This window comes from Octopus sinensis, linkage group LG11 (genome assembly GCF_006345805.1).
Source record: "Octopus sinensis linkage group LG11, ASM634580v1, whole genome shotgun sequence".
NCBI classification, from domain to species: Eukaryota; Metazoa; Mollusca; class Cephalopoda; order Octopoda; family Octopodidae; genus Octopus; species Octopus sinensis.
Window position 1 is genome coordinate 29,326,834 of NC_043007.1, and position 26,266 is coordinate 29,353,099.

At 38.6% G+C, this 26,266-nt stretch overlaps 1 protein-coding gene and 1 long non-coding RNA gene across 2 annotated transcripts in view; one reads left to right on the top strand and one right to left on the bottom strand.

Moving 5' to 3' along the window:
• LOC115217331 (Bardet-Biedl syndrome 1 protein) overlaps nucleotides 1-17,123 on the top strand; it is a 35,335-nt gene extending 18,212 nt beyond the window's left edge. Inside the window, exons 8-15 of the mRNA XM_029786990.2 lie at nucleotides 1,268-1,374; nucleotides 2,684-2,804; nucleotides 9,715-9,943; nucleotides 12,303-12,461; nucleotides 12,639-12,772; nucleotides 14,188-14,322; nucleotides 15,210-15,296; nucleotides 16,747-17,123. Coding sequence (XP_029642850.1) covers nucleotides 1,268-1,374; nucleotides 2,684-2,804; nucleotides 9,715-9,943; nucleotides 12,303-12,461; nucleotides 12,639-12,772; nucleotides 14,188-14,322; nucleotides 15,210-15,296; nucleotides 16,747-16,833 — 1,059 coding nt within the window. The 3' untranslated portion in view covers nucleotides 16,834-17,123. The remainder of the gene's footprint in view (nucleotides 1-1,267; nucleotides 1,375-2,683; nucleotides 2,805-9,714; nucleotides 9,944-12,302; nucleotides 12,462-12,638; nucleotides 12,773-14,187; nucleotides 14,323-15,209; nucleotides 15,297-16,746) is intronic.
• Nucleotides 17,124-19,885: 2,762 nt separating this feature from the next.
• On the bottom strand, nucleotides 19,886-21,469 carry LOC118765362. Its single transcript, XR_005001201.1, has 2 exons — nucleotides 20,887-21,469; nucleotides 19,886-20,827 (listed from the first exon to the last, which is right to left on the bottom strand). It is a non-coding gene; the product is annotated as an uncharacterized LOC118765362 (long non-coding RNA).
• Between the last annotated feature and the right edge of the window lie 4,797 nt (nucleotides 21,470-26,266).

Sequence of the window (26,266 nt, forward strand, 5' to 3'; positions counted from 1 at the left end):
AAGTGACACTGGGGTAAAATATATGAAGCCCAGTATACTTATCACGGCTACTCGTCTGATAAGGGTACACCAAGCACATGCATCACAACCATATGTGCGTGACATAGTAATATCAAGATAAATAGAGCATGGCCTTGAAGGTGGGGTCCAGTTCGAATTTTCTTCAGGTTGTGTAGCCCATTCCATTCAAAAGGTCCCTGAATAAGGATTGTTTAAGGATATTGAATGAAACACCTATGTTTCCAGAGGTGAATTCTTCAAACCCCAAAGAATCCCTCTCAACACATGGCTATGATGCTCCCCCACTACTTCTGCTCATGATCAGAGATGCACATATCGTCAGCCACTAAGGGACATGGTCAACTGGTTAAGGTCAAACAACTGACAAGCAAATCTGTGGTATTGAGCAGAATATTTGCTGTAGTCCATCTTTTATACCAACACAAAACAATGTACATGATAACACTTCCAATCAGTTAAGATCAGAAGCCACGAGAGCCACTGCCTGGTACTGCATTGGGGCATTTATCATCATCATCATCATCATCGTTGTTGTTGTTGTTGTCTAAAACAGGTATTGTTTTAGTCTGATTCTTCTTCTTATTATTATTATGAACATCATCATCATCATCAGAGTAGTGAAAGGTGGTGAGCTGGCAGAATGGTTAGGATGCCAGGCAGAATGCTATGTGGAATTTTATCTGTCTTTACATTCTGAGTTCAAATTCCATCAAGGTTAACTTTACTTCTCATCCTTTTGGGGTTGTTAAAATAAGTACCAGTTGAGCCTTGGGGATAATGAAATCAATTTAATTCCTTCCCTGCCAAAATAAGAAAGGATTATTAAGATAGTGAGCTGGCAGAACTTTTGGAATAATGAAAACCAAATCCCAAAACGAAATATATATATATATGGAATGCAGATGTTCAACGATGGTCATGATGATATATGTATATTATTTATACCAGTTTTATATATATATATATATATATATATATATATATATATTATATATATATATATATACTTATTTATACACACGTGTATGAGCATGCATGTATATGTTTGTGTGTGTGAACTGGTGACAATGTTTACAGTTTATGTTAACGTTATGACTGTGGTGATGGTGGTGGTGGTGTTCATGATGATGATGATAATAGTTGTAATGATGATGATGCTAGTTTGAGTCACATGAACCTTTAATTCCTGTATTTCCCCTAATGTTCTTGGAATCCCAGTAACACCTATTCTTGCTGTTGTCTACAGATGAAAGTGCCCAGTGTCCCCGTCTTTCTGATTGTGACAGGAATGTTTGATGTTGAATATAAAATCATTGCTTCGTGCCGAGACGGAAAGATTTACATCTTCAAAAGGTTGGAACGACTTTCAAAGCTGCCTTTCCACGTTTTCTTTTGCATCTCTACACACTCTCTTTACTCTTTTACTCTTTTACTTGTTTCAATCATTTGACTGTGGCCATGCTGGAGCACCGCTTTAGTCGAGCAAATCAACCCTGGGATTTATTCTTTGGAAGCCTAGTACCTATTCTATCGGTCTGTTTTGCTGAACTGCTAAGTTATGGGGATGTAAACACACCAGCATCGGTTGTCAAGCGATGTTGGGGGGACAAACACAAACACACAAACATATACACACACATACACATATATACATATATATATATATATATATATATGACGGGCTTCTTTCAGTTTCCGTCTATGAAATCCACTCACAAGGCTTTAGTCGGCCCGAGGCTATAGCAGAAGACACTGAACCCAGAACCATGCGGTTGGTAAGCAAGCTACTTACCACACAGCCACTCCTGTGCCTCTATGTTACATTTGTATATCTTTATCTTTGCGTTGTTCGACTGAGGCCATGCTGGGGCACCACCTTCAAAGGTTTTCTCAAACAAATCAATCCCAGTGCTTATGTCTTTCTCCTAAGTGTGGTACTTATTCTGTCAGTGTCTTTTTGCCAAACCGCTAAGTTACTGGGATGGAAACAACTCAACACTGGTTGTCAAGCGGTGATGGCAAACAAACATAAACATTGAGACACACACGCATACACGCAGATATACATGCACACACACACATGTGTATGTGTTTGTGTGTATGTATATATATATCATCATCATCATCATCATGGTAAAGACTATTTGCCAACATAATGTAGCAGTCCTGATTAGGATGAATGTTACTGTTATTTAGCCCCAGGAAACATTGTTTCCTTCTGGCTATTGACGCACTGTGTCGATTGCCAGCTGGAGACAATGTTTCCTGGGGTTAAATAACAATAACATTCGTCCTAATCAGGACTGCCACATTATGTTGGCCAATAATCTTTGCTCTAGAGTACTGTTACTAAATGTTTCTCGTTCAGAGATTTAGAAATAATAATTTCTCTCTCTCTAAATATATATATATCTGCAGTGTATATATTTACTCTGTAAATACAAAATAGTTTACAAATCAAAATCAATTATTTTTTTCATGTTCTGCTTTGTAATCTTTTCCTCTGCCATTGTAGACCTTCAATATTTCCCCCTGATTTCATAATTATTTCATTGCAAAAAGACAGAAGTTTGCTCTTTTACACCAATTCATACAAATGTTTAAATTTTCATTGATTAAAGCAGAATTTCTATCTCACTAAATGTTTTCTTTCTCTCTCCAGAGTGAACGTTGTCCCCAAACTGTGCATAGAGTTGAGCTCACAACCTGTTGGTATGATTCGAGTTAACAAGAACATAGTCGTTGGTTGCATGGACGAAACACTGCAGTGTATTTCTGATAAGGTGCGTATCTGGTGTTTGAACTCCAGAAGAAGATTTACACTTTTGTCACACATGGACACACATGCATAATATGTGTGTGTGTGTGTGTGTGTGTGTGGTAATATTTACAGTGAGAATGAGTGCTCAACACCATATTGGTGGACAAATATTATTTATTTTGTAGTTTAACAGGGCTACCAATGGTTTCAAGTAAAGAGGAATCTCTTAACCATTATCAAACCTGCCGAAGTACCAATGTTCCCATGTGGCAGGCTTGACAATTATAGAGAGATTCCTCTTTATATGAAACCATTTGTAGCTTCGTTAACCTCCAAATAATGTGTGTGTGTGTATATATATATATATATATATATATGCATACACATATACATACATATACATACACACACACATATACACCAGTTTATATATATATTTATATAGTAATATATATTGATATATTTGTGTGATGGGGAAGCTGAGATGAATGGAAGAAAGAAGAAAGGCAGATGGGTGTGAGGTGGGTGTGACAGTAGAAACAGGGATTAAAATTAGAAGGTAGTAGAGGGAATGAGAAAATGATGAATAGTAATGGGGATGAGGGTGTCAGTGATAAGAGTGACTGCTGGGTGTCAGTAGCAACTGGCCTGGGGAAAAGTGAGTGATGACTGGCAGTATAGAAAAGGAAATATTGGTATGAATACAGATGTGTTACAATCCTCTATACATAGGTGTCATGACGAGTAAGAAAAGTAGAGGTAATGAGGATGGGGGTGGGGTGAATGTTGGAAAGAGGGAGTTAGGTGCAGTGATGCTGGAAGCATGCTAAGGTAAGTAGGATAGACCTTGTGCGATTCTTAGTCTCAAAGTAGCAGAGTGCAGTGACAGTGGTGGAGAGATGAGTGATAGAAGCATGATTGATAAAGATAAGACTGATGGAGAGAGGAGAGGAGGAGGTAAAACAGAAAATGAAGACATCCCAAAAAGGAGGTGAGTTTTAAGTGGACCACTTGAAGAATTGTAGCTGTCCTTTTCACATGAAACCATTGGTAGCTTTGTTAACCTACAAATAAAGAATATTTATTCACCAAAAGCAGTGTTGAGCACTCATTCTCACTGTTTGACACTACTGTATATATATATATTATTGATATGTAACTTTAAGATCCAAGGATCCAAGCGTAGGAAGTTTGTAAGCTTTGAGCAGTCTGAGGTAAGTATCAAGAACAACTTTCAGGAACAATAATAGTTTATTGGCGTCTGAAGGTTGTAGGAGGTCGATAAGCTGAAAGGAGTTTTAAATCATATCTCTGGAGAGTTAACTTGAGATTCCTTGATGACAGTTTGACCTTCATTGAACTAAGGTATCTTCAGCCTGATGAGTAGCTAGTGGAGTACCCCTCATTGATTAATTACTACTTCTGAGGTTCTGCTATGAAACATATGTAGCCTGGATTTTACCTGCTGCTCCATTCCCACAATTTGGCTTAAACGTATATCATCATCATCACTAACATCCGAGTTCCATGCTGACATGGGTTGGATGGTTTTGAGAAGAGGGCGATGAACTGGAAGACACTGCCAAACACCAAAGTATGCTTTGGTGTGGTTCCTACAGCTGGATGCCCTCGCAGAGTGTGGACTGGGTGCTTTTTATGTGACACTGGTACCAGTGGGGTCATCAGATAACTCGTAAGAGAAGTCCTTTCAACTCTGGAGAGGGAGTATACTGCATGAGGGGACTTTGTGCTCGGTGATGAGGGGCTGGAAGATATGTCTTGTTGTAGGGGAGATCCATGGTCCCCCCATTTGGGAAAGAAAGAAGATGGTGAGGAATGCCGCTCAGTTGCCATTTTGATCAATTTTAATTTTTGTTTCATTAATAAAATGAAATGAGATGCTAATTAAAGAATTGGTTAGAAAATTAAATGAAGGGAACCACCCAATTTTTGGCAAAATACTTGTTACCCAGATTTTAAAGAGATTAAAGATATATTGTGTAGGAAAGATAGTCAAAATTCCATATTTTAGCTGATTTGGTTAAAATGATTTGGAAAAATGATCATCAAATATTGAGCCAAGGAGATGAGGGCAAACCATGCCCTAACATTCCATCTTCTCAACATCTCCCTCTCCCTGTCCACCCATGTCCACCACTTGCTACATTCCCTTCTCCCCTACCCCCACTCTTCGTTGCGAACCAGTTTACACACTGGGTCCCTGTTGAGTCCCTTCCCCAAAACATAACCTCCTAACGCCCCACTCTCTTTACCTGTGCCTCCTCCATCTCCCCCCTCCTTTTGTAATCTCATGAATTTACCCACCCACTCCAGTCCCCCACTCCCCTTACATATACCTCCCTGTAACTTGGGTGGACTTCCCCCTCCATCATATCTTCACCATCTTATTTGTCTCCTCTCCCTTTCCCCCTCAGGTAGCCACATCTCTCCCTCTACTGCTACACCTTTATTCCTGACCCTCTATTCATACTCTCCAACCTCTCATTACCTGGCACAAAGCTATGCCCTTCACTACTATCCCCCGCTCAGTTGGGGTGGGGGGTCTTTGCTTTACAAGTCACTTGGTGACCTCACAGCTGTTGGTGCCATGAAAAACAGTCCCCAGTTATATTCTGTGAAGTGGTTGGCATTAGGAAGGGCATCCAAGCATAGAAACCATGCCAAAGCCGACAGTAGGGCTTGGTGCAGTCTTCTGACTTGCTGGTTCCTGTCAAACCATCCAACCCATGCCAGCGTGGAAGGAGAATGCTAAATGATGAGGATGAGGAGGAGGAGGAGGAGGAGGAGTGTGCACATGATTAGTTTCAAATGATACAAAATGCAATGACAACTTCTAAAGAATGTTGGAACTTGTTTTTGTGCCAATTCAGTTATTCTTGGACAGACAGATTCGAAATGGTAAAGATTGGTTTTGTGCAAGTTTTCGCTGCTAATTCTATCACATCAAATGACCAACCACAGAGAAAGTCCATCTTTTGGATTGATAAGGAGAATGGGTTTTTTTTTTTTTTACTTTTTTTCTCCTTTTTTTTTGTCTGTTGTGTATGAAAACTAAATTTATGAAACACTTCACAAGGTTAAGAACGATGCCGTTCATAGTTCTTTAACTCTTTTACAGTCTTTGGTATTTTTAATATTTCTATATTATTGTGTCAACTGTTGAAGAAAGATTCCTGAACTCTTCTCCTGTTGCTGCTGCTGCTGTATGGCGCTGGCATTTCTCATTCTCTTTTACTGATCTTCCAATTTTAGTTTTACTTTAAATATGAAATTTTAATGTTAGGAAAAAAAAAAAGAAGAGAAATTATTTAGCATTCCTTTTGTTTTTGATAATTTACACCTGTTGCATTCCATTCACTTTGCATATGTGCATTTCCTACGGCACCTTTTTCTTTTTTGCTTTCAGTTCTCTGCAGCTATTCAAAGACTCCGAAAGCAAATTGATTCTTTGTTTTACGTTCCACTATAAAATGTTGTCAGAGAAGCAGTTTTTTTTTAGCATTTTCATTTTTCTTTGTTTTTATTGATTTATTTCTGGCAAAAATGTTTGGGTTTTCCTGAGTATTGTTGAATAATTTCCAATACATTTAATATATATTTGTGTGCGTGTGTAATTATATATATAATTACACACACACACACACCCACACTCACATCTTGTTTAATAATTTTGCTTCCCAACCACACAATTTCAAGTTCAGTTCCACTTTGTGGTGTCTTCAGCCTCTTCTAATATCACATCTTGCTGACCAAAGCTTTGTGAGTTGCTTTGGTTGATGGAAGCCGAAAGAAGCTGTTGTGTGTATATATATATATATATATATATATATATATATATATATGTATGTGTATGTATATATATAATATATCGAAATTGAACCAATCCTATGACTGGCACCCGGCAGATGCCAAGACCCCTGGACTGGTGGTACGTAAATTGCACCAATCCGACCGTGGCCGTTGCCAGCCTCGCCTGGCACCTGTGCGGGTGGCACGTAAAAAGCACCCACTACACTCACGGAGTGGTTGGCGTTAGGAAGGGCATCCAGCTGTAGAAACACTGCCAGACCAGACTGGAGCCTGGTGCAGCCTTCTGGCTTCCCAGATCCCCGGTCGAACCGTCCAACCCATGCCAGCAAGGAAAACGGATGTTAAACGATGATGATGATGATGATGATATATATATATATATGGAAAGCAAAGTTATTTTATTCCACACAGGTAGAGATGTAGGAAAAAATGAAAGTTAAAGATGCAGAATAAGGTTGATGCAGGTCCTGCAACTGTGGCAGACGTATTTTTTTTACTGTTCACGTAGGAATTGTGGAAGGTAATTTAGCATTTGTGAGGAATTTTTTGAGGGACTTTGATTGTCTTTTACTTTTGATTATTTTGTGTATTTTGAATGCTTGTTTCATTGGACATATTTACAAAGTCAGAAAACAGCACAACTCCCATGACTTTTGGAAACATTTTTTCACGCTGAGAGTTGCTGAAGCATGGAACAAACTGCCGACATCAGTTGTTAGTTGTCGGAGCACTGCATCCTTCAAAACTTCCATGCTTTCTGAGATTTACCAACACTACACCTGATTTTCTCCCCTCCATACACACACAAGCATGTATCTGACTCATACATTGTTCGCTTTCCAGACATTTCTACATTACTGCATATACTCTATACACATTTTCTGACAAGTTGTGGTGCACCTGAGCACTGTATACAATAATTTCATTATTATTATCATTCTTGGGTTTTGTTTTAGTAGTGGGATGTTCTGGTGGATAATATTGTCAACCTCTGTGTTTCTTAGGGTGTGTGTTGTAATAAAGGGTAGATTATTTGATGTATCTGGAGTGGTTTTCATAGTTCTTCGATATTTATTGCTTTGGCACATTCTATTCCATTGTCTATTAACATTAATGGATATTGTCTTTTAAATAGGACTTGTTTTAGTTTCTGGAGTCTTATATTGCGAATTTCAGGGTTTGAAACAAACCCAGTTGATTGGTGAGTGAATGTTTGATAATCAGTTGGATGGTTGGGGTAAACATATGTATAGGCTATAGTCATGTGTGGTGTACAGTGTTTGGTGTTACCCTGTTGGAGTAGTTGCTAGTTGTGGAGGTTCAATTTCAGCTCTGTTCTAATGATGAAGAAATGATTAATGAGTGCCAAGTCAAGCAATTTGGTGAGTGTTGTCAGTGGAGAGGGTCTTTGTGTGTTGGTGGTTTGTGTTGTGATTGAACCTGTGATGCCTTGAAGAGAAGCTAGATTGCCATTTGGTGATATTTGTTCAGCAACAGCCAAGCGCACATAAACAGCAAATCCATGTTAGATAAATAGTCATAAAAGTGTTACGATAACCACGGTAACCGTAAATATATTTGCGTAGATTTAATAATTGACATGTTATGTGGTGTAAAGTCATGGAATCCACTTAAATGCTAATCTGCTGTTTCTCTTCCATTTCAGTTAAATGCAAATTCATCCAATTCCACTTTTATTTATCTTCCTTTTATGAAAATCTAAAAAAAAAAAAACAATTTATGTATTTTTTGAAAATTGTTCTATTGCTTAAAAAGTACTTTGGAATTTTGGAAATCATTTTGAGAATTTCATCTAAAATCTGCTTTTATTGAGACACTGATAGGAATTTGCAGTGAAACGCATCTGAATAAGAAGTGTTATGGATGTAAATATTGCATCAAATTTAGGGTAATAAAAACTGTCAGGATAAACAAATTTCTGCTGATAAATAATGGAATATAGAGACCAAATCATGAAAAATGTATTAGCTTAAGTGAAACAACAACAACAACACAGGTAAAAAAAAAAAACCCAACAAAGATAAGAAGTAAAAATACTAAAAATGTCGACATTTCGTGGCATTTTCTTTGTCATTTGTTCTTCTATTTACAATGGAATTTTCTGTTGATAAAATTGCAACCCTCCTCACACCAATTCACTCCGTTCTTCCTAACTAAACAATGTCTGATCTTTAATAACCCACAATTGCTTATTCAGTGAAGACAACCTATACCAGGGCTGGGTGGGTGGGGCTACTCTTCTTTTCCTAATTTTGTCTTTTTTTTCTTTCATTGTCATGGCAACAAATTATATTTCCATTACCAAATGCCGACAGTTCTATTGTTAGAGGAACAGCATTAGTTAAACACAGTTTTTTTTTCCTCTGCATCTCCTGGCATATGGCATTTCGGTGTGCCATAGAAGCAAGAATTGCAGTTAGTTCTTTGTGGCACCAAACTAATCAAAGAAACGTCATGGCAGCTCTTCAGTTGTGTCTTGGCTTTGGTTCCGTCTCTGTTCCAACTGCGTTTTGGGCTTGAGTTGTGTTTGGACTTTAACCATGTCCAAACTTCAACAATGCCTGCACTTCGCATTTAGTTGGGCTCCCAACTGTTGCCAGAGACGAGTCTTTGAGATTGTTCATCATCATCATCATCATCATCGTTTAACATCTGTTTTCCATGCTGGCATGGGTTGGACAGTTTGACGGGAGCTGTCCAGACTCCACCTGTCTGTGTGGCATGGTTTCTATGACTGGACGAGGCCCTTCTGAAATATGTTGGGTGAGAATAGTCATTTGTGACAAATATACCAAGCAGGTTTGGTAGAGTTACCAGTTTGGTTGCTGATGGCCTGACCCTGGGAATACATTGTATGAGGTTACATGTTACTTGCAGCACTAAGAGTGATCTGACATTTCCTACCTACCTATCTACACACAAACACATACACACATGCATGCATGAGTACCAAAGAAAACACAGGAACTCTTGTATTAGGTAGTAGTGTGTGTGTGTGTGTGTGTGTTTCTATAAGTTCTTTGCTTTGATGTCAAAATGAGACACGAGTTGACTTTTACTATTCTCTTTTGCTATTTCAGGGTAAACGTCTCTGGAACATCAAGCTTCCTGCCAGTGTGATGACAATGGAGCTATTAGACTACACTGTGAAAGGAGTGTCAGCAGTTTTGGTGGCGCTAAGCAATTGCACGGTGCACATGTACCAGGACAGGCACCTGGTAGACGTCATACAAACGCCGGATGTTGTGAACGCTATGAAATTTGGTCGTTTTGGACGAGAAGAAGGCAACCTGATTCTCACTACAAGAAGTAAATCTCAAAGCTACTCTGTGGGATTTTAACTAATTTCTGTATCATTAGTGATTAATGATTGAGGTTAAAGTGATTGACTGAGTATATGGTTGTAGGGTCAGATTTTACTTCTGCAATTGTGGTATGTCCTTCATTAACCAACTGAGTAACCCTGATTATTTTAGTTTAGAGGAGAAAATAGCCAGGCCTCACCTCCTAACTTCACAGTCAAGTGGTCAGTGAGGTAAGAAGGGACATCTTCCAGCTGTAAAAACAATGGTGCCAGTAAAAATACCATTTATGGAAAAATAGAAGCAAAAGGAGAATTCAGGAAAAAAAAAAGATCCATTTCTCTGGAAACATTGAAATGAAATAAAAAATGGCTCTTATTCCTGCAGGAAATGAAAGAGTTTTAATGAATATTAGAGATTAAGAAAATAAGATTAGATCAGAAATCTTTGCAAGATTTAAGTTTATTTTCTAAACAAAACTTTATGCTTCTTGAATTTAATTCTTATTATGTGAAGAATATTATAGCCTTTAGATTTAGAATGGCAAAACTGAAGAATTGATGGCTAAGTCCATCTGGAACTTAGTTCATTCTTCTTCTTCAAGATGCACATATATCATTCCATAATTAAAGTGGTAAGCTATGATTTGAGCAAGACTTGGTTACTATTTTTAGCAACTCTGACAGCCATGTAGAGACTTCCTCGTTGTGAGTTTAACTCTGCTGGAAATAATTCATGTCAGACAATGGAAATGAGGGGTTAGGATATTTAAATTAGTGGAAATTAGGGAGCTGTAGGATAGAAACAATGAGTCTCAGTCGTTAGTCCTTAATCTATTAGGCTGACATTAACGAACAATATTGGTCTTGTGTTCCCTGACTAGAGAAGGTATTAATAACAATAATAATAATGGTTTAAAATTTTGGTACAAGGCCAGCAATTTCAAGGTGGGGTGGGCTAAGTTGATTACATTGACCCCAATATTTATCTGGTACTTATTTTATCAACCCTGAAAGGATGAAAACTAAAATTGACTTTGGCAGAATTTGATCTGCCAAGCTTTCTTCTGCCCAGCTTCCTACCAATTCTGCCAGCTCACCGATAATAATTCTGATCAAGTCATGAACAGGACATCACCCCCCACCTGATTCCATCTATGGACTTAGACTCTGTTATTTATCTAAGAAAACCATCTCTATATTTGGTAAGATGTGGAATCCATTGAAAGCAGTTAATCCTTAAAAGTCTTTGGATAAAAGTTAATTCTAGAAAGTTGGTTTGTTGTGAGGAATGACAACATATGGGACACTTGCTTTCTTGTGTTTCCATTATTTCAGGATCAAATTGTAGGAGCAGCACTGTTGAGACGTGTACACCAGCCTTCTCCATTTGCAGTGACTGAATGCCAAGGCCATGGGTCACTCTTAATGATTTTATCTCTTTATTCTTTGGTGTTTTTGCCTCTGTCTGCCTCCCCCCCCCAGTTGTTTGAAGAATGGTCTTTGCAGTGCCACCAGCTTTTGTTACGTGACTATAGCATTATTTTATTCAATGCTGTTCAAAGTGGTACTGGTTACTTTTGCAGATGTGTTTTGTTTGTGGTCTGAGTATACCTAAGTTATGCAAGTAGCACCACATTGCCATTGCCTGTATTCCTACACTGGAGGTTGCCCCTGTCCCACATCTCTATAGCAAGATGGACGGTGCCACTGTATACAGAAGTCTGTGCTCAATGTCTTCAGGATGGTTCTGAGTCTTTCATGACTAATCTTGCTGATGGGAGACCAATTCTGGCATTGACGGAGTTTAGCATTCTTTAACCCTTTCGTTACCATATTTACTTTGAGATGCTCTGTGTTTCTTCCAATTAATTTTAAATATAACAAAGAATTTAGTAAAGTAACTTAGTTATCATTAAGCTAGTGTTAGGAACATAAATTGTGACTAAGGTTTGGTGGAAGATTTTAATTCAAAACTTATGAAAACAAGACATTTGTACTACAGAGCCAGAGGCGGTTTCAGCCAGGTTGGTAATGAAGGGTTAAATATGTCCTTCTTTGGAAAGGGTAAAACTAGTGAGTGTCCTTTTACTAAGAATAAAATTTCTTTCTTTCTCCCCAAACATGGACAAGTGTTTACCTCATTATCATCATCATTTAATGTCCGCCTTCCACCCTGGTATGGGTGGCACTGTTTGACCAGAGCCTGCACCAGGCTTCTGGGACTGTTTTGGCAGGATCTTTACAGCTGGATGCCCTTCCTAACACCAAGTCCACTCAGCACAGTGGACTGTTTACAGTTTTTACGTTTTTGTTGGGTTTTTTTTTACTTGTGGCAAACTGTAAGAAATCTCTCTGTTTGTTCAGGTGGTGGTTTAATAGTGAAGATATTACGAAGACATGCTGATTTAGATGTTAAAGATGTCACACCTGGGCCACCCATGGCACAGAATGTCAAACTGAATATACCAAAGAAGACGAAACTCTTTGTCAATCAATCAATCAGAGAAAGGGAAAATCCTGTTGGTGAGTTGTTGGTGTTGTTATTGTGGTGGTGGTGTTGTTACATTTGTGGTTCGTGTTGTGCTTGTAGTGGTTCTAGTGATTGTTAAAGTAGATGTTGTGGTGTAGTGATACACGTAGAGTTTGTTGTTGTTGTTATGAAGCAATAATCAGCAGAATTTATTCGGTTTCCTGTTTCAGCAATGTTTCGTACGTTCCAACGAGACCTGAGACTCTTCCGTTTGAACACAGCTCGTCAATTCCTGCACATCTTGGAGAATAACAACAGTCCAATCTCTTGTGATCCAAAGGATCCACTGAAGATATCAGCCCAGGTAATAGCAATTAGACAATTATTGGTTTAATCTTTTAAATTTACATCTATTGAGAAATTACAATTGTCAAGTAATTTCTATATTCTGTTGTGTCTGGGGAGAGTCATTTTCTTTTTGTGCCTATAATTCACCGGTAGAATTTCCACGTTTTTCTCATTTTTATTTTCCTAAAATTTTCGTTGCGTCTTGCAACCTTTCCAATAGGCACAAAAAGAGAATGGACTCTCCCCAGACACAACAGAATATGCTTCAACACACGAACTCATATAAAGAATCTTACAAACCAAATCCAAAAACAAAGTATTTCTATATATTGTATAACTTTGGTGTAGAATATACAACTGGATTGTCATCCTCATTTGATGCCTGTTTTTCCATGCTGGCATGGGTTGGATGGTTTAAGAGGATCCAATGAGTTGTTGGGCTACATCAACCACTGATGTCAGCTTTGGCATGGTTTCTATCGCTGGGTGCCCTTCCTAATGCCAACCACTTTACAGAGTGGCACTGGGTGCTTTTTACATGCCACTGGCAGTTGTTGAGTCGCTAAGTAATTTGCAAGGCAAGGAAAGAATAAGAAAGGGCAAAGGCTTCTTTATCTAAATGGAGGGTGGGGAGTTAGTGTTTGAGAGAGGAGGAGGGGTGAAGGCAACCCCTTGTTATATAAGGGTAACTGGAAAGAAGTGGTGGTGGTGGTGGTGGGATGCTGGAAAAGGGATGTAATGACAGTGATGGTGGGAGTGTGTCAGGAGAGTGGCCTGAAGGACAATATGAATGAGAGGAGATTGAGAACCGAGCCTGATGAATGCCTACCTGTGTGCTAAATCCGTCTCTACCCGTGGCTAACTCTGCAGGTAGATACCCTTCTTAATACCAACCAACTTAAAGAATGGACTGGCTGCATTTGATCATGGCCCCAGCACCAGAAAGACTGTCCTATATTTAGACAGACCGAGGGGTGTTCCCACCCTGCTCCGCCCGTCTTGGCTCGTTAACAAGGTGCTTTGAGTACATTCTGTGTGTCCCCTCTGCTGTTCAGGTGTGTTTTGATCTGTTAGAGTAAAAAGGGCTTCATGATGTGTCAGTTCATGGAAGGTAACATGGTTAGAGGGGGGAGATATAAGGGACAGAGTGAGCGGGGGGGGGGAGATTGGTGGTGTGATGGGGTGAGTGGGTCTTAGAGGAGGCAGTGAGGGTATGATGAGAGAAACAGAGAGGATACAGTGGAGAGGGAAAAGGGGGAGTAGTAGAAAGGGAGTGGGAAAATGAGAGTGGGGGTGGTGGAGAGAGATGAGGAAATTTGCATATTGTTTTTCTTGTATGGGTGGGTCCATTCCATTGGTCTGTGGAATTGTCTTTTAAAAGTTGGACAAAAGGTTTTATTTTGTTTTTTTTTTGTGATTTTCTCTGTTTAGGTTCAAGGAATTGGTCCTGTATTTAAACTGAACATAACTTTACAGAACACCTCATTGACAAACCCATCGACCAACCTCTGCCTTAATTTTGATTACAATCCCAGACTTTATTCCTTCAGGAAGTCTCGTATACCTGTAAGTCGCTTTTACCCTCCTTCTCCTCCTCCTCATCGCCATCGCCACCACCACCACCACCACCACCACCATTATTATTATTATTATTATTATTATTATTATTTAATGTCTGTTTTCCTTGCTGGTATGGGTTAAATGGTTTGACAGGATCCACCAAACTGCAGGGCTGCCTCCTGCTCCACTGTGTGTTTTGTGAGGGTTTCGAGTGCTGGAAGCAGTAGAAATCATGAGACATTACCTGGAAAAGGGGTTTCCAGTCACCAGCGTAGGCTACAGTGAAATGCTGGCCAACACCACTGAAACCAGCAGTTCACACCAAACACCAAGGTCTATTGTCTATTCCAGTGTTTGTGTTGTGCTACAATGCCTGTCCACATTCCATTGCCCAGACCATTACAACCATTGAAAAATTGGCTTTTGATTTGCTGGAAAACCCTACATACAGTCCAGATCAGGCCCCTTCTGACTATCATCTCCCTGGATTCTGCAAACATCCTTTATGAGGTTGTCAATTTTCTACAGACAAAGAAGTGTAGGAAGTGATGCATAAATGCCTGTGCGACCAACTGGAAACATTCTTCTCCAATGGGATGAGCAAGTTTATGGACCACTGGAAGAAGTGCATCGAAAAGCAAGGAGTCTATGTCAAAAAAGAAGATGTAATTGTTCAACCCTTGTTTTTATTTTCTAATAAATTACAGAGACAAGAGTGCATATAATTTTTGACTTGCCCTCGTATATATATATATATATATATTTATATGTATATATGTATGTATGCATGTATGCATGCATGTGTGTGTGTATATATATAGCATGTATGCTTATAAACCATGTGCACATGGTGTTAATGTCTACAGCTGTTCTCAATGCTTCTTCCATTCCAGATTCCATTCCTTGTGCCTGGTTTGGACTATATCTTTGACATATTAGTTGATTGTAAGAGCGAGAAAGGCATCTCGGATGACATCAAGGTTGGTATTAACTACTACACCGACACAACTACATTGGGGCACCAAATATCGCACACTACATTCCTATTCTGATACTCTCTTTCTCTATCATCATCATCATCATCATCGTTTAGCGTCCGTTTTCCATGCTAGCATGGGTTGGACGGTTCTACTGGGGTCTGTGAAGCCAGAAGGCTTCATCAGGCCCAGTCAAATCTGGCAGTGTTTCTACGGCTGGATGCCCTTCCTAACGCCAACCACTCCGAGAGTGTAGTGGGTGCTTTTTACATGCCACCCGCACAGGTGCCAGACAGAGCTGGCAAACGGCCATGAACGGATGGTGCTTTTTATGTGCCACCGGCACGAGGGCGAGGCGAGGCTGGCAACGGTCGCGAAACGGAAGGTTCTCTTACATGCCACCAGCACTGGTAACACATCTGCAATTTCCATTGATCGATTTCCATTGATCGATTTCGATTCTGATCGTCACTTGCCTCAACGGGTCTTCACAAGCAGAGTTTCGACATGCCACCGGCACTGGTAGCACATCCGCAATTTCCATTGATCGATTTCGATTCTGATCCTCACTTGCCTCATCACGTCTTCACAAGTAGAGTTTTGTGTCCCAAGAATACACTGCACTGGTTTATCGGTCCACTTGTGTACTAATACTCTGTCTACGTTTATATTTCTGGATTTCGGGTTTGGCCTCTTCTCTCTGCAATCTCCATGGTTTGGCCATTCCGTGGACCGGACCGGCTGATGAAGCTGTGACATTTGACATTTCAAGTGAAATGTTTGCGTTTCTGAGTCTCTCAATATTTTACGTGCATCATTGTTAAAACTAAGCAAGCGGCAGTCACTAGCGCCACCTATGTTGGGTCATTGGCTAAACAAAATAACTGACAACATCAACCACCTGTCTTTTACTTGTATCAGTCATTAGACTGTGGCCATGCTGGGGCAGCACTGCCTTGAAGGATTTTTAGTCAAAGGAATTGAACTCGCTACTTTTTATATTTTTTAAGCCTGGTACTTATTCTATCAGTCTCTTTTGTTAAACCACTAAGTTATGGGGACATAAACACACCAACACTGGTTCTCAAGGGGTGGGGGGGACCACACACATACACGCATGCATACATACATACGTGCATACATACATGCACGCATGCATATATGACGGGCTTCTTTCTGTTTCCGTCTACCAAATCCACTGACGAGGTCTTTGGTTGGCCTGACGCTAAAGTAGAAGACATTTGGGCAAAGTGCCACTCTGTGGAACTGAACCTGGAACCATGTGATTGGAAAGCAAACTTCTTATTACACAGACATGCCTGTGCCCCTTGTCATTCTACCCTACACATCACCACACAAATTACCTAATTAATACTCCCCCCCACTTTAATTAATTCCAAAATGGTGGCTGTTTAATAAATGTTTGTTTAATATTTGTTTTGTTTTTTTGTAGGTGTTGCTCTACCGGACTGGTCATCTTCTTCCATTGTTGACCGCTGTTATTAGTATGCCTGTGAGTGAGGCCATACCAACCGACTGACCACTGGTGTTGTCAACATACAATGCTTTGGAGTTGGCTACAAAACCTTCACCGGTTTTAGTTTCTTGTTTTGCAATCAAAATGGATTTATGCCATCGTTGAGGAATGGCTGTTTGTGTAGTTTAAAGGGAAGTTGGATTTCATATTGTCCCCACCACAACAACTATCATCATCAGTATCATCAGCATCTTAACATTATTATCAAAATGATGGTGTTTTATTTATTTATTTTGTTCTGTCTTGTGAAATCCTTAACTGCAAATTCCAATAAATAATTCTTGTAGCCTCAATGGTTTTACCATTCCTCGGAGGCAACCCTTCAGCATTCGGATTGTTCCTCTGTCAAAATGTAACACTTATTTATTTCCATTGTTTTTCATTAATCCTGGATTATAACTTTGAGGTTTTGATGATGTGATTGTTCATTTTGAGAATGAAATTGTAGGGTAGGTATGAGAGGCTGGATCTGACTGGTTTGAAGAGAACCATCCAAAAGCAGTTCTCTTCTCTGCATTATTATGCTCATCATGTGACCACCACCACTGGTTTCCTCATAACAGTCTATCCTCCTTCTGTACAAGTTTAGATAGACTGAGTCTTTCTACAGAAAACCCACCAATAAAACCTTATCACCTGACTTCCAGGTATCTTTGTTCTATAATTCCTAAAGAAAATTCCTCTCTTCATCCCTTTTCTTTTCTCACCTGAACAGTTTCACAAAGCCAGACTCTCTGTGTAGTGACAGGTGAACCACCAGTCTCCAAAGAATCAATATACATGTATTGAGTACTTATTCCCCCATTTGCATATTCAAGTAAACACAAATATATTTTCTGTCGTAATTACATGATGACTATAACGATTGAACATATTCACCAATCTCTGGCTTTTGGCTTCTTTGTGGCTGCACAAAGCATTTCAAATTCGTAATAACAAATGGAATGTTGCTATTGACAACAATTGGTAGAAAATACTTCATAATTAGTTCTTGGATGTTCAGCACAATGTTACTAATACTTGATAATCTTCATAAATGAGCCCTATTCATTCTCTTAAGGCCCTGATGCCTATAACCTTCTATAATAACTACAAATTGGTGCTGCTATTCATTGGTTTTTACCTCTTTGCTAACCATTATGTCTGTTTATCATACAAAGTCTATTCAGTCGACTCCATATATATCCTTCTTTACCTCTGCCTTAGCGAAGGTGGAGGTATTGTTTACAGTTGTGTTTGTTTGTTTGTCCGTGGACAAGATATCTCAAGAACTGCTGGATGGATTCAAATGAAACTTTCAGGGATGTTTGGCCTCATGATTGACACGAACTGATTAAATTTTGGGATCGATCCAGTACCAGACAAGGATTCTGGATTATTTTTCCTGTTCTTTTACTTAATTTTTGAGAGCGTTTGGGTTCACGTTTAGTATTCTTGTTTGTGAGAACAGTCGAGCTTATTTCAGATATTCTCATTTTAAAAATTATTTTGGGCTAATCATTGAGAGGACATTTGTGTTGCCTTGGCAGAGTTTTGTTCTCTCTGAGTTTCTCTTGTTTCAAATTGTAACTCTGTACATGCTAGGGAAGGGCAAATGGCAAACCACAGCAATATCTCTGCCAAGAAAGCACCATGAGAAAGTCAGAATGAAGGAATTCTATGACTTCAGCCAATGGGAGAACTCACACTTAATCAGGAAGGAAAAAACAATAAGAGTATAAATGATTAGGTTATGGGGGAAAAACCCCCATAACTACCTCACCAAAGAAGCAAAGAAAAAGAGAAAAAAAGGAGGGTGGTGGTGGTGGTGGTGGTGGTGCAGGGTTGAGCATCGGATTTCATTGGCATCAAGTTGCCGTTATGTCTCTTATTTCCTTTCTCTTCAACAAAACTGTTGCCGGTCATTTCCAATTAGGATTCTATAATTATTGTTGTTACAGAATTGGGGTTATGCTTGATGTCCATTCTGTCCTTTCACCTTCAATATCCACCCTCCCCCTACCTTTGATGTTGAAGTATTTTGAGGGGTTGGGATGTCCCCTTATTTCAAGGGTGATGGTGGGAGCAGTTTATAATTGGTTAAGGTTTTGAGATGGAAATGGATGGAGAGACACTTTTAAGTTTTGGCGATTGTATAGGAGGCAGCCAGAGAGAAAGAGAGGTAGATAGAAAGAGGGAGGTTGCTAGAGAGAAAGAAAGATAGTCAGAGAGAGAGAGAGAAAGGTTTTCAATGTCAACACCAATTTCTCTTCCAAATCAATAATTTATATAGAAACATGCAAATGCCAAAATTGCAATTATGTTTCTAATTAATGGATTTTTAATGAACTAATTTTTAATAAATATTGATTTCTAACTTAGATCCAAGGCCACATATTTTTGGGGGGGTGGGGGATATAATCCTTTTATCTTTCTCCCCCCCCTCTACTACTTTATTTAATTGACTTCTGGAATAATGAACAGCAAAGGTGACCCCAATAGGATTTGAACCTAAAGCATGGAAAACTTGACCAAGGACAAGACGGTTTATCCAACATTAATCAATGGCACCAATCTGCAACTCTTTATTTTTTATTGACTTTAATAAAAGTTTTGTTTCGTTAAACATGTTAGGCCATATTAAACTATGAATTTTTCATGCAGAAGGCGACCCTGGGATATTGTAATCCATTTAATCTGGTTCTGTTGCCAGTCAAATAACTATTTAACACCAAATATTAAGATTCCCTCATTGTAAAATTTTGAAGAATTTGGTTATTTCCAGTTGACATTTGTCTTTATTCCTCACAGACTCTGCAAGAATATCTTTTGCTAATTTTGCAATAATCATAACCAATCAGATGTGATGATGTCGTAACAAGAGGTCAGAGGTCAAGTACAGAGTTTCTCTGCCTGTGGCTTTTGCCTTTAATTTAAAAAAAAATTTATTCTATTTTTCTTTTTCTTGGATTGGTATTATTGGAGGGGAAACAGGATTGGGTTATCACTTTCAGAAAACCAGGACTGAGTTGGTAATTGGTTTAAAACAAAAACAAAAACAGACAAACAAAACAAATGAAGTTCACAATCTTTTATTATACAGATCTATTGGATTTTTTTTTTCAAAGTTTTTATTTTTATTTTTGTACATATTCGTTGGTGACAAAAATAGTCTTCTGTTTACAAGTTTTCTCAGGGAACACAAAAAGAAATTCAAACTTGGATTAAGCAATCAAACATTATTATTATTATTATTATTATTATTATTATTATTAAAAGAAATCATCATCATCATCATTATCATTATCATTATTATTATTATTATTATTATTATTATTATTATTATTGTTTTATTCATGATTTGGGTGATACACGAAAAGCTTTGTGTTTTTCTATTACAAAGAATCAGGTATATCTTGGAAGACAGACATACAAATAATCAACGTTAACAAATGCTGTGTAACAATGTAAATGTTCTAAAAATATTTACAGAGCCCTAGTATTGCTATTTTCTCAAACATACTTATGGCCATCCTTAGAGGTAATCTATCAATGTCTTGACAGAAGTTGTTGTGGATCATGTTATTTCTAATTTGATAGTCAAGTCAAAGTGAATTCAGCTGACCGCTGTCCAACATTAATTATTTGGTATTGCTTTGTCCGTTATTAATATATTGTTTTTGGAAAAGAACTTGATGCCATGATGTCTGTAAACTAAACTTCCAGGTAATCTTTGCATCTTCTGCCTTTGTAAAGAAAGATTGGTGGAAGTTTGTAAGAATACTTTTGAACTTTGTCTTCAACACACACACACACACACACACACACACATCTATTACCAGCAGCATTTGATGTCATTAGGATAAACAGGGGTGTAAGGTAGCTTTGCTGTGAAATGTGTCTAAAATATTTAACCACAGTTTATAAATTCCATAGCAAGGCTTCAAATACATGTTTACTGAAGACACACCCTTGTAAGTTCACCTCTCTCTCTCTCTCTCTCTTTATCTGTCTGTCTCTCTCCCTGTCTCTGTTTCTCTCCGTCTTCCTCTTTCTCTCCCTCTCTCTCCCTCCCACTCTCTCTCTTATTTGGTGGAAGCTAGTGCTGAATGTATTTTATAAGAAAATACCTATTTAAGCCACTTGTGTTGTCTATACTCTAAGAATTTTAAATGTTTATCATAAAAAACATGATTTCTATTTGAAGGCCTGTTGTGTAGAGTAAATAATATGGTTGCTTCCTCCTCCTCCTCTGCCACTTTTGATTATCTTTGAAGAATCCAGGTGAAAATAGATTAGTTTTTATTGCTATTAGACATCCAGCTTATGAGTATGTTGCCCATATAAGGACAGGTTGTTATCATTGGCTATTCAGCCTATGAATATATTGTCCATATAAGGACATGTCTTAATCTTTGGTCACCATTATCGTCAGTGGAATTTTAATGTCTAATTTAGCTGTCATCTTAGTTTTAGATTTCAGCTGTCGAAGGATAGAATTCAGATTTTTGGGTGAAAACTTCATTGCTGCCATCACAGTTGATGATCTTTTGATCATCGTGTTCCTCCATTGTGGTTCTCACCAACCTAGATACCCCCACTATGCAGCTGTTCAAAGGCATATACTCCTCCTCCTCTTCCCTCCCTCCTCCTCCTCCCACCACCACCTCCTCCCCTTCATCCTCCCCCTCAACCCCAGCCTCAGCCTCTGACACTTCGTCATTGCTATCTTGGAATCTAGGCTGATCTTATCTGTTGGGTGTTGCTATTATTGCTCTATAACCCCAGGTCAGCCTTCACCGAGCAACATCCGTGCACAAATTCATTCCAGCCCTGACAATCTAGTCTATAGTTTAGGGATAAGGTTATCTGGGACTACATTGTTTATTGAGTTCTGTTTCTAAGAGAGTGATTGAGTGCCTCCTAGTGGCTGCCTTATTCTCTTTTTGTTTTAGGAATAAAAGGGTCCTTGGCCCCTAACATGGTCATGTTCCCTCATAACAAACTGATCATTTACAACAATCTCACCACCACCACCACCACCCATCATCATCATCATCATTATCATCATCATTTCAGTACTCTTATTATTGTGCACCTTCATTGTCCTCCTCAGTGCAGTTCTGTCTACCTTGATTACGTACAGTGTTTCAGTTTCATTGAAAGTCTTCTCTCAATTACAGGTGTGTGTCGTCTACATTGTCTAGTAATGTTCTTTCCTCTATGTCTTGTATGCATCTATCACCTACGGTTCTCTACGCAATACGTGTCATATCTAGAAGTGCTGTTTTTGTATGGTAGCACATTTGTGAGTCCCAGGCTTGCCTGTATGGTTTCTAATCATTCACAAGGCCCCTATTATTACAGGCCATACTTTTGGTTTATCTCTTTTTTCACATCTTTATATTTCAATAGTTTACCCAAATTTCTGAGAAATATTGTCAACCCTTGAAATTTCTATTACTTTTTATCATTATATTCATCATACTCATCATTTTATCATTATTATTATTATTATTATTATTATTGTTATTATTATTATTATTATTATTATTATTATTATTATTGAGTGAGAGAGCAGTGCATGCCATCAAAGTGACACTGGGGTAAAATATACAAAGTCCAATATACCCATCATGACTACCCATCTGATAAGGGTACACCAGGCACATGCATCACAACCATATGTGCATGACTTGGTGATCTCATATCAAGATAAATAGTGCATGGCCTTGCAGGTGGGACCCAGTTAGAATTTTCTTCTGGTCAAGTAGCCCATCCCACTCAAAAGGTCCCTGAATAAGGATTGTTTAAGGAAATTGAATGAAACATCCATGTTTCCAAAGGTGAATTATCCAAACCTCCAAGAATTCCTTTCAACACATGGCTATGATGCTCCCCCACTACTTCTGCTCCTGATCAGAGATGCACATATCGTCAGCCACTAAGGGACATTCTCAAGTGGTTATGGTCAAACAACTGACAAGCAAATCTGTGGTATTGAGCAGAATATTTGCTGTAGCCCATCTTTTATACCAAGACAAAACAATGTACATGATAACACTTCCAATCAGTTAAGATCAGAAGCCATGAGAGCCACTGCATCAGGGCATTTATTATTATTATTATTATTATTAGAGATGGATCTGTCTCTTCGTTGCTGCAGTGGAGTCTGTGCTGTTGTATGGCTCTGAGACTTGGATACTGACCAAGAAACTCACACAGATGGTGGATGGGTGCTACTTGCTCGAGAATGCTAAGAATGGCTCTGAACATTAATCAGTATAGACTGAGGATGAAGAACTCAGAGCTGTACGAGAGCCTCCCGAAAGTTAGCTTGAAAATACCACAGAGGAGACTGAGGTTGGCTGGACATGCTGACCATCATTCAGAGGGGAATACAGTGTCCCAGTATGAAAAAGGGGAAAACTAAATATATGCCCTTCACAGTTATGCTTCAAAAGCAGGTTCAATTGAGGGTCCAGTCAGGGGCCCAGTGGGGGGGGGGTCCAGTAAGAACCCAATGGGGGGGAGTGGAGGTGGCAGGGGAGCAGTGGTTTGGCGGTACACATGTGGCAGTAGAATTTGTTTTAATAGTGAAAATAGGATTAATAACATGGCATCAGCAGTCTTCTAGGAATTTACTTGGAATTCCTCAGTGTAGATGGGTGGGTGTTGTATGGGCGGTGGAATAGAGCTGAATAGTTAAGAAGTTTGCTTCACAGCAACGAGATCCTAGGTTCAATCCTTATGCATGGCATCTTCAGAAAATGTCATTTTCTATGGTCTGAAGTCAAGCTGTAGCCTATGGGTGAAATTGTGGAGATGGAAACTGTATCGAAGCCAATAATTCAAAAAGATACAACTTTGTCATACCTAATGTCACATAGATTCTAGATTCTGACAGAGAATTATGTTAAGGATATGTATGTGGAGCCCTCAACCACTTCAATGCTAATTCAAGAGCAGGAAATTCACTTGATCAAAAATCTGAATTCCCATTGTCAAACAATTTGTGTGTGTGTGTGTGTGTGCAGTTTTATAAACATAGAGCCCTATCGTCTTTGCATTGTTTTAAATAGGTTCCAGGCCTGTGGATTTAACGATGTGAATTTGTTAGCAGCTTGTTATGTAATTCATTAGCCACTCTTTACAAAACTCGTTAGCCACTCATCATACAAAGAATTATCTTCACGGCACCAGAAACACTGCCAGAATACAGGGAACAGAATTAACCTATGGACTGCCTTTTCTAAATTTCTCTACAAGTTACCACAATTGTAAAGATTTACCCGAAATGCTAAAAGTTATTCAAAATCATGGAAAATAATCCTGAGATTAAAACTGAAAGAGTCAAGAAGATGACTTTTAGTGTTGCTGGTTTATATAGAATTAATGGTATGATGAGAAGAACTAACAGTAATAATAATAATAATAATAATAGTAATAGTAATAATGATGATAATAATAATAATAATAATAATAATAATGATAATAATAGTAATAATAATAACAACAACTTCAATTAATAATGCCGTGTCTTTTGATTTAATTAAACAATCACTCTCTTTGCTGAAAATGTAAATTTGTGAAAGGCAGAATTACAGAAAGATGCAAAGAAAAAAAGAAATTGTTGAATTGGAAACATCCAAATTGCTGATTCTTTAGAATTTACAGTTTATCTAAAATCTTAAAGTTTTGGTGGTACCACAGTTATTACTGGTTAGGAAGTCAGGTGAATGTTGCATGCTGGGATTTGTCATAGGTGCAAATAGAAGCCTTTTAAACTACAAACGTCCACCTTATTCTTTTAGGTACTTTGTGGAGAAGGCCCTCGATTGTGCTTGCTGAGTAGCAATATTGAAGCTCTGATAAAGCTATAGGCTGTTTGCAAGTATTCAACTATGAGCGCATTGCATCTTATAGCAGAAACAAATGTAAGCCAATGAAGTCCCTGACATAATTCCACATTCCCTTGTCTTTCTCTCAATTTCTTATCACTGCTGCTCTGTACTCGATTGACACTTTGTGTCTGAGGCAGACGTATATTGAGTTCTAACACCAGGCTGGTTATTAATATTGCAATGCCTTAGTCTCTTGGTTGGGGACAGCTGACACTTTCCCTCATCCCCAGCAAAGTAAGCCGAAACTTTTCATCAAGTAATAATAATATTTTCAAACTTTTGCACAGGGCCAGCAATTTAGAGGGTTAAGTCAATTATATCAACCCCAGTGATCAACTGGTACTTCTTTTATTGACTCCAAGTGGATGAAAGGCAAAGTCGACTTTGGTGGAATTTGAACTCAAAACAAAGGTGGACAAAATGTCACTAAGCATTTTACTCATTGTGCTAACGATTCTGCCAGCTGGCCACCTTAATAATAATAATAATAATAATAATAATAATAATAATAATATATCTTCATCCTCATCATCATCATCATCATCATATATATATATGTATATATATGTATGCATGAGTGTGTGTATGTGGGGTGTGAGTATACATAGCAATGCAACTCCCACATGCAACACCCTCACCATTCCAGTGTCTGCTGTCTGCTGTTATATCCTATCTACTTCTGTTTTGTCTGCTATAGTACCATGTTACACAATGCTATTTGTCAGAAGTACCAAGACCAACTTAAATATTCCTTGAACATCCAAACTAGTCTTCTCACTTCTTCACACCAGAACATTTTGTACTCTTCCCAGCAATTACACCTCTGGCATAGACTCTAACTTTGGTTTATTCTGATTGAGGCAGACCCTCATTAGTCTCCTGTGATTCTGGAATTTCCTGTAATTATTCGGTGGACAATTCCATAGTTGAAACAAATTTGGTCAGTCTGTGTTTTTGAAATTGGTTGATTCTTGTCTGTTTAGGAAAATAGAGCAACTATATTTGTGCCGAATAATTCTGATTCTTTGGAATGGAATGGAAATGAAGTGGAGTGATTGGGGCAGCAGTTCCCAACATATAAGCATCATTGAAGAATTCTCAAAGGGTTGCAAAGACAAAAGTTTTTACTTTTAAACATTTGATAAATGTAATGTTCATCAATATGTTATACTATAAGCAGGAGGCATGAAAGCCACAGCACAACATCACGAAAGCTGAAGAATATTTCCACTGGACCAGACACGCATGATGAGTGTGACCCTTTAGAATTTATCAATTAAGGTGAGAGAGATAAATCGATTGGATAGAATGTGTGATGATGGCAAAATGCTGGGAGCTGCTGGTTTCATGTTTGAGAACTTCCTTTAGAGTCGGCAGTTAACATTTAACGAGGGTGCCTTCAAGAACCAGTCTGTGGTACCACATGTTTAATGTGTCAGGATCCATAGAGTCAGTGGTTAATTTTTGTTTCTGTAGTATTAAACGGATGAGAGGCGAACTCCTCCTGGAGAGGATGCTAAGATGCTACAGTTTAGAAAAGTGAAAAGATCAAT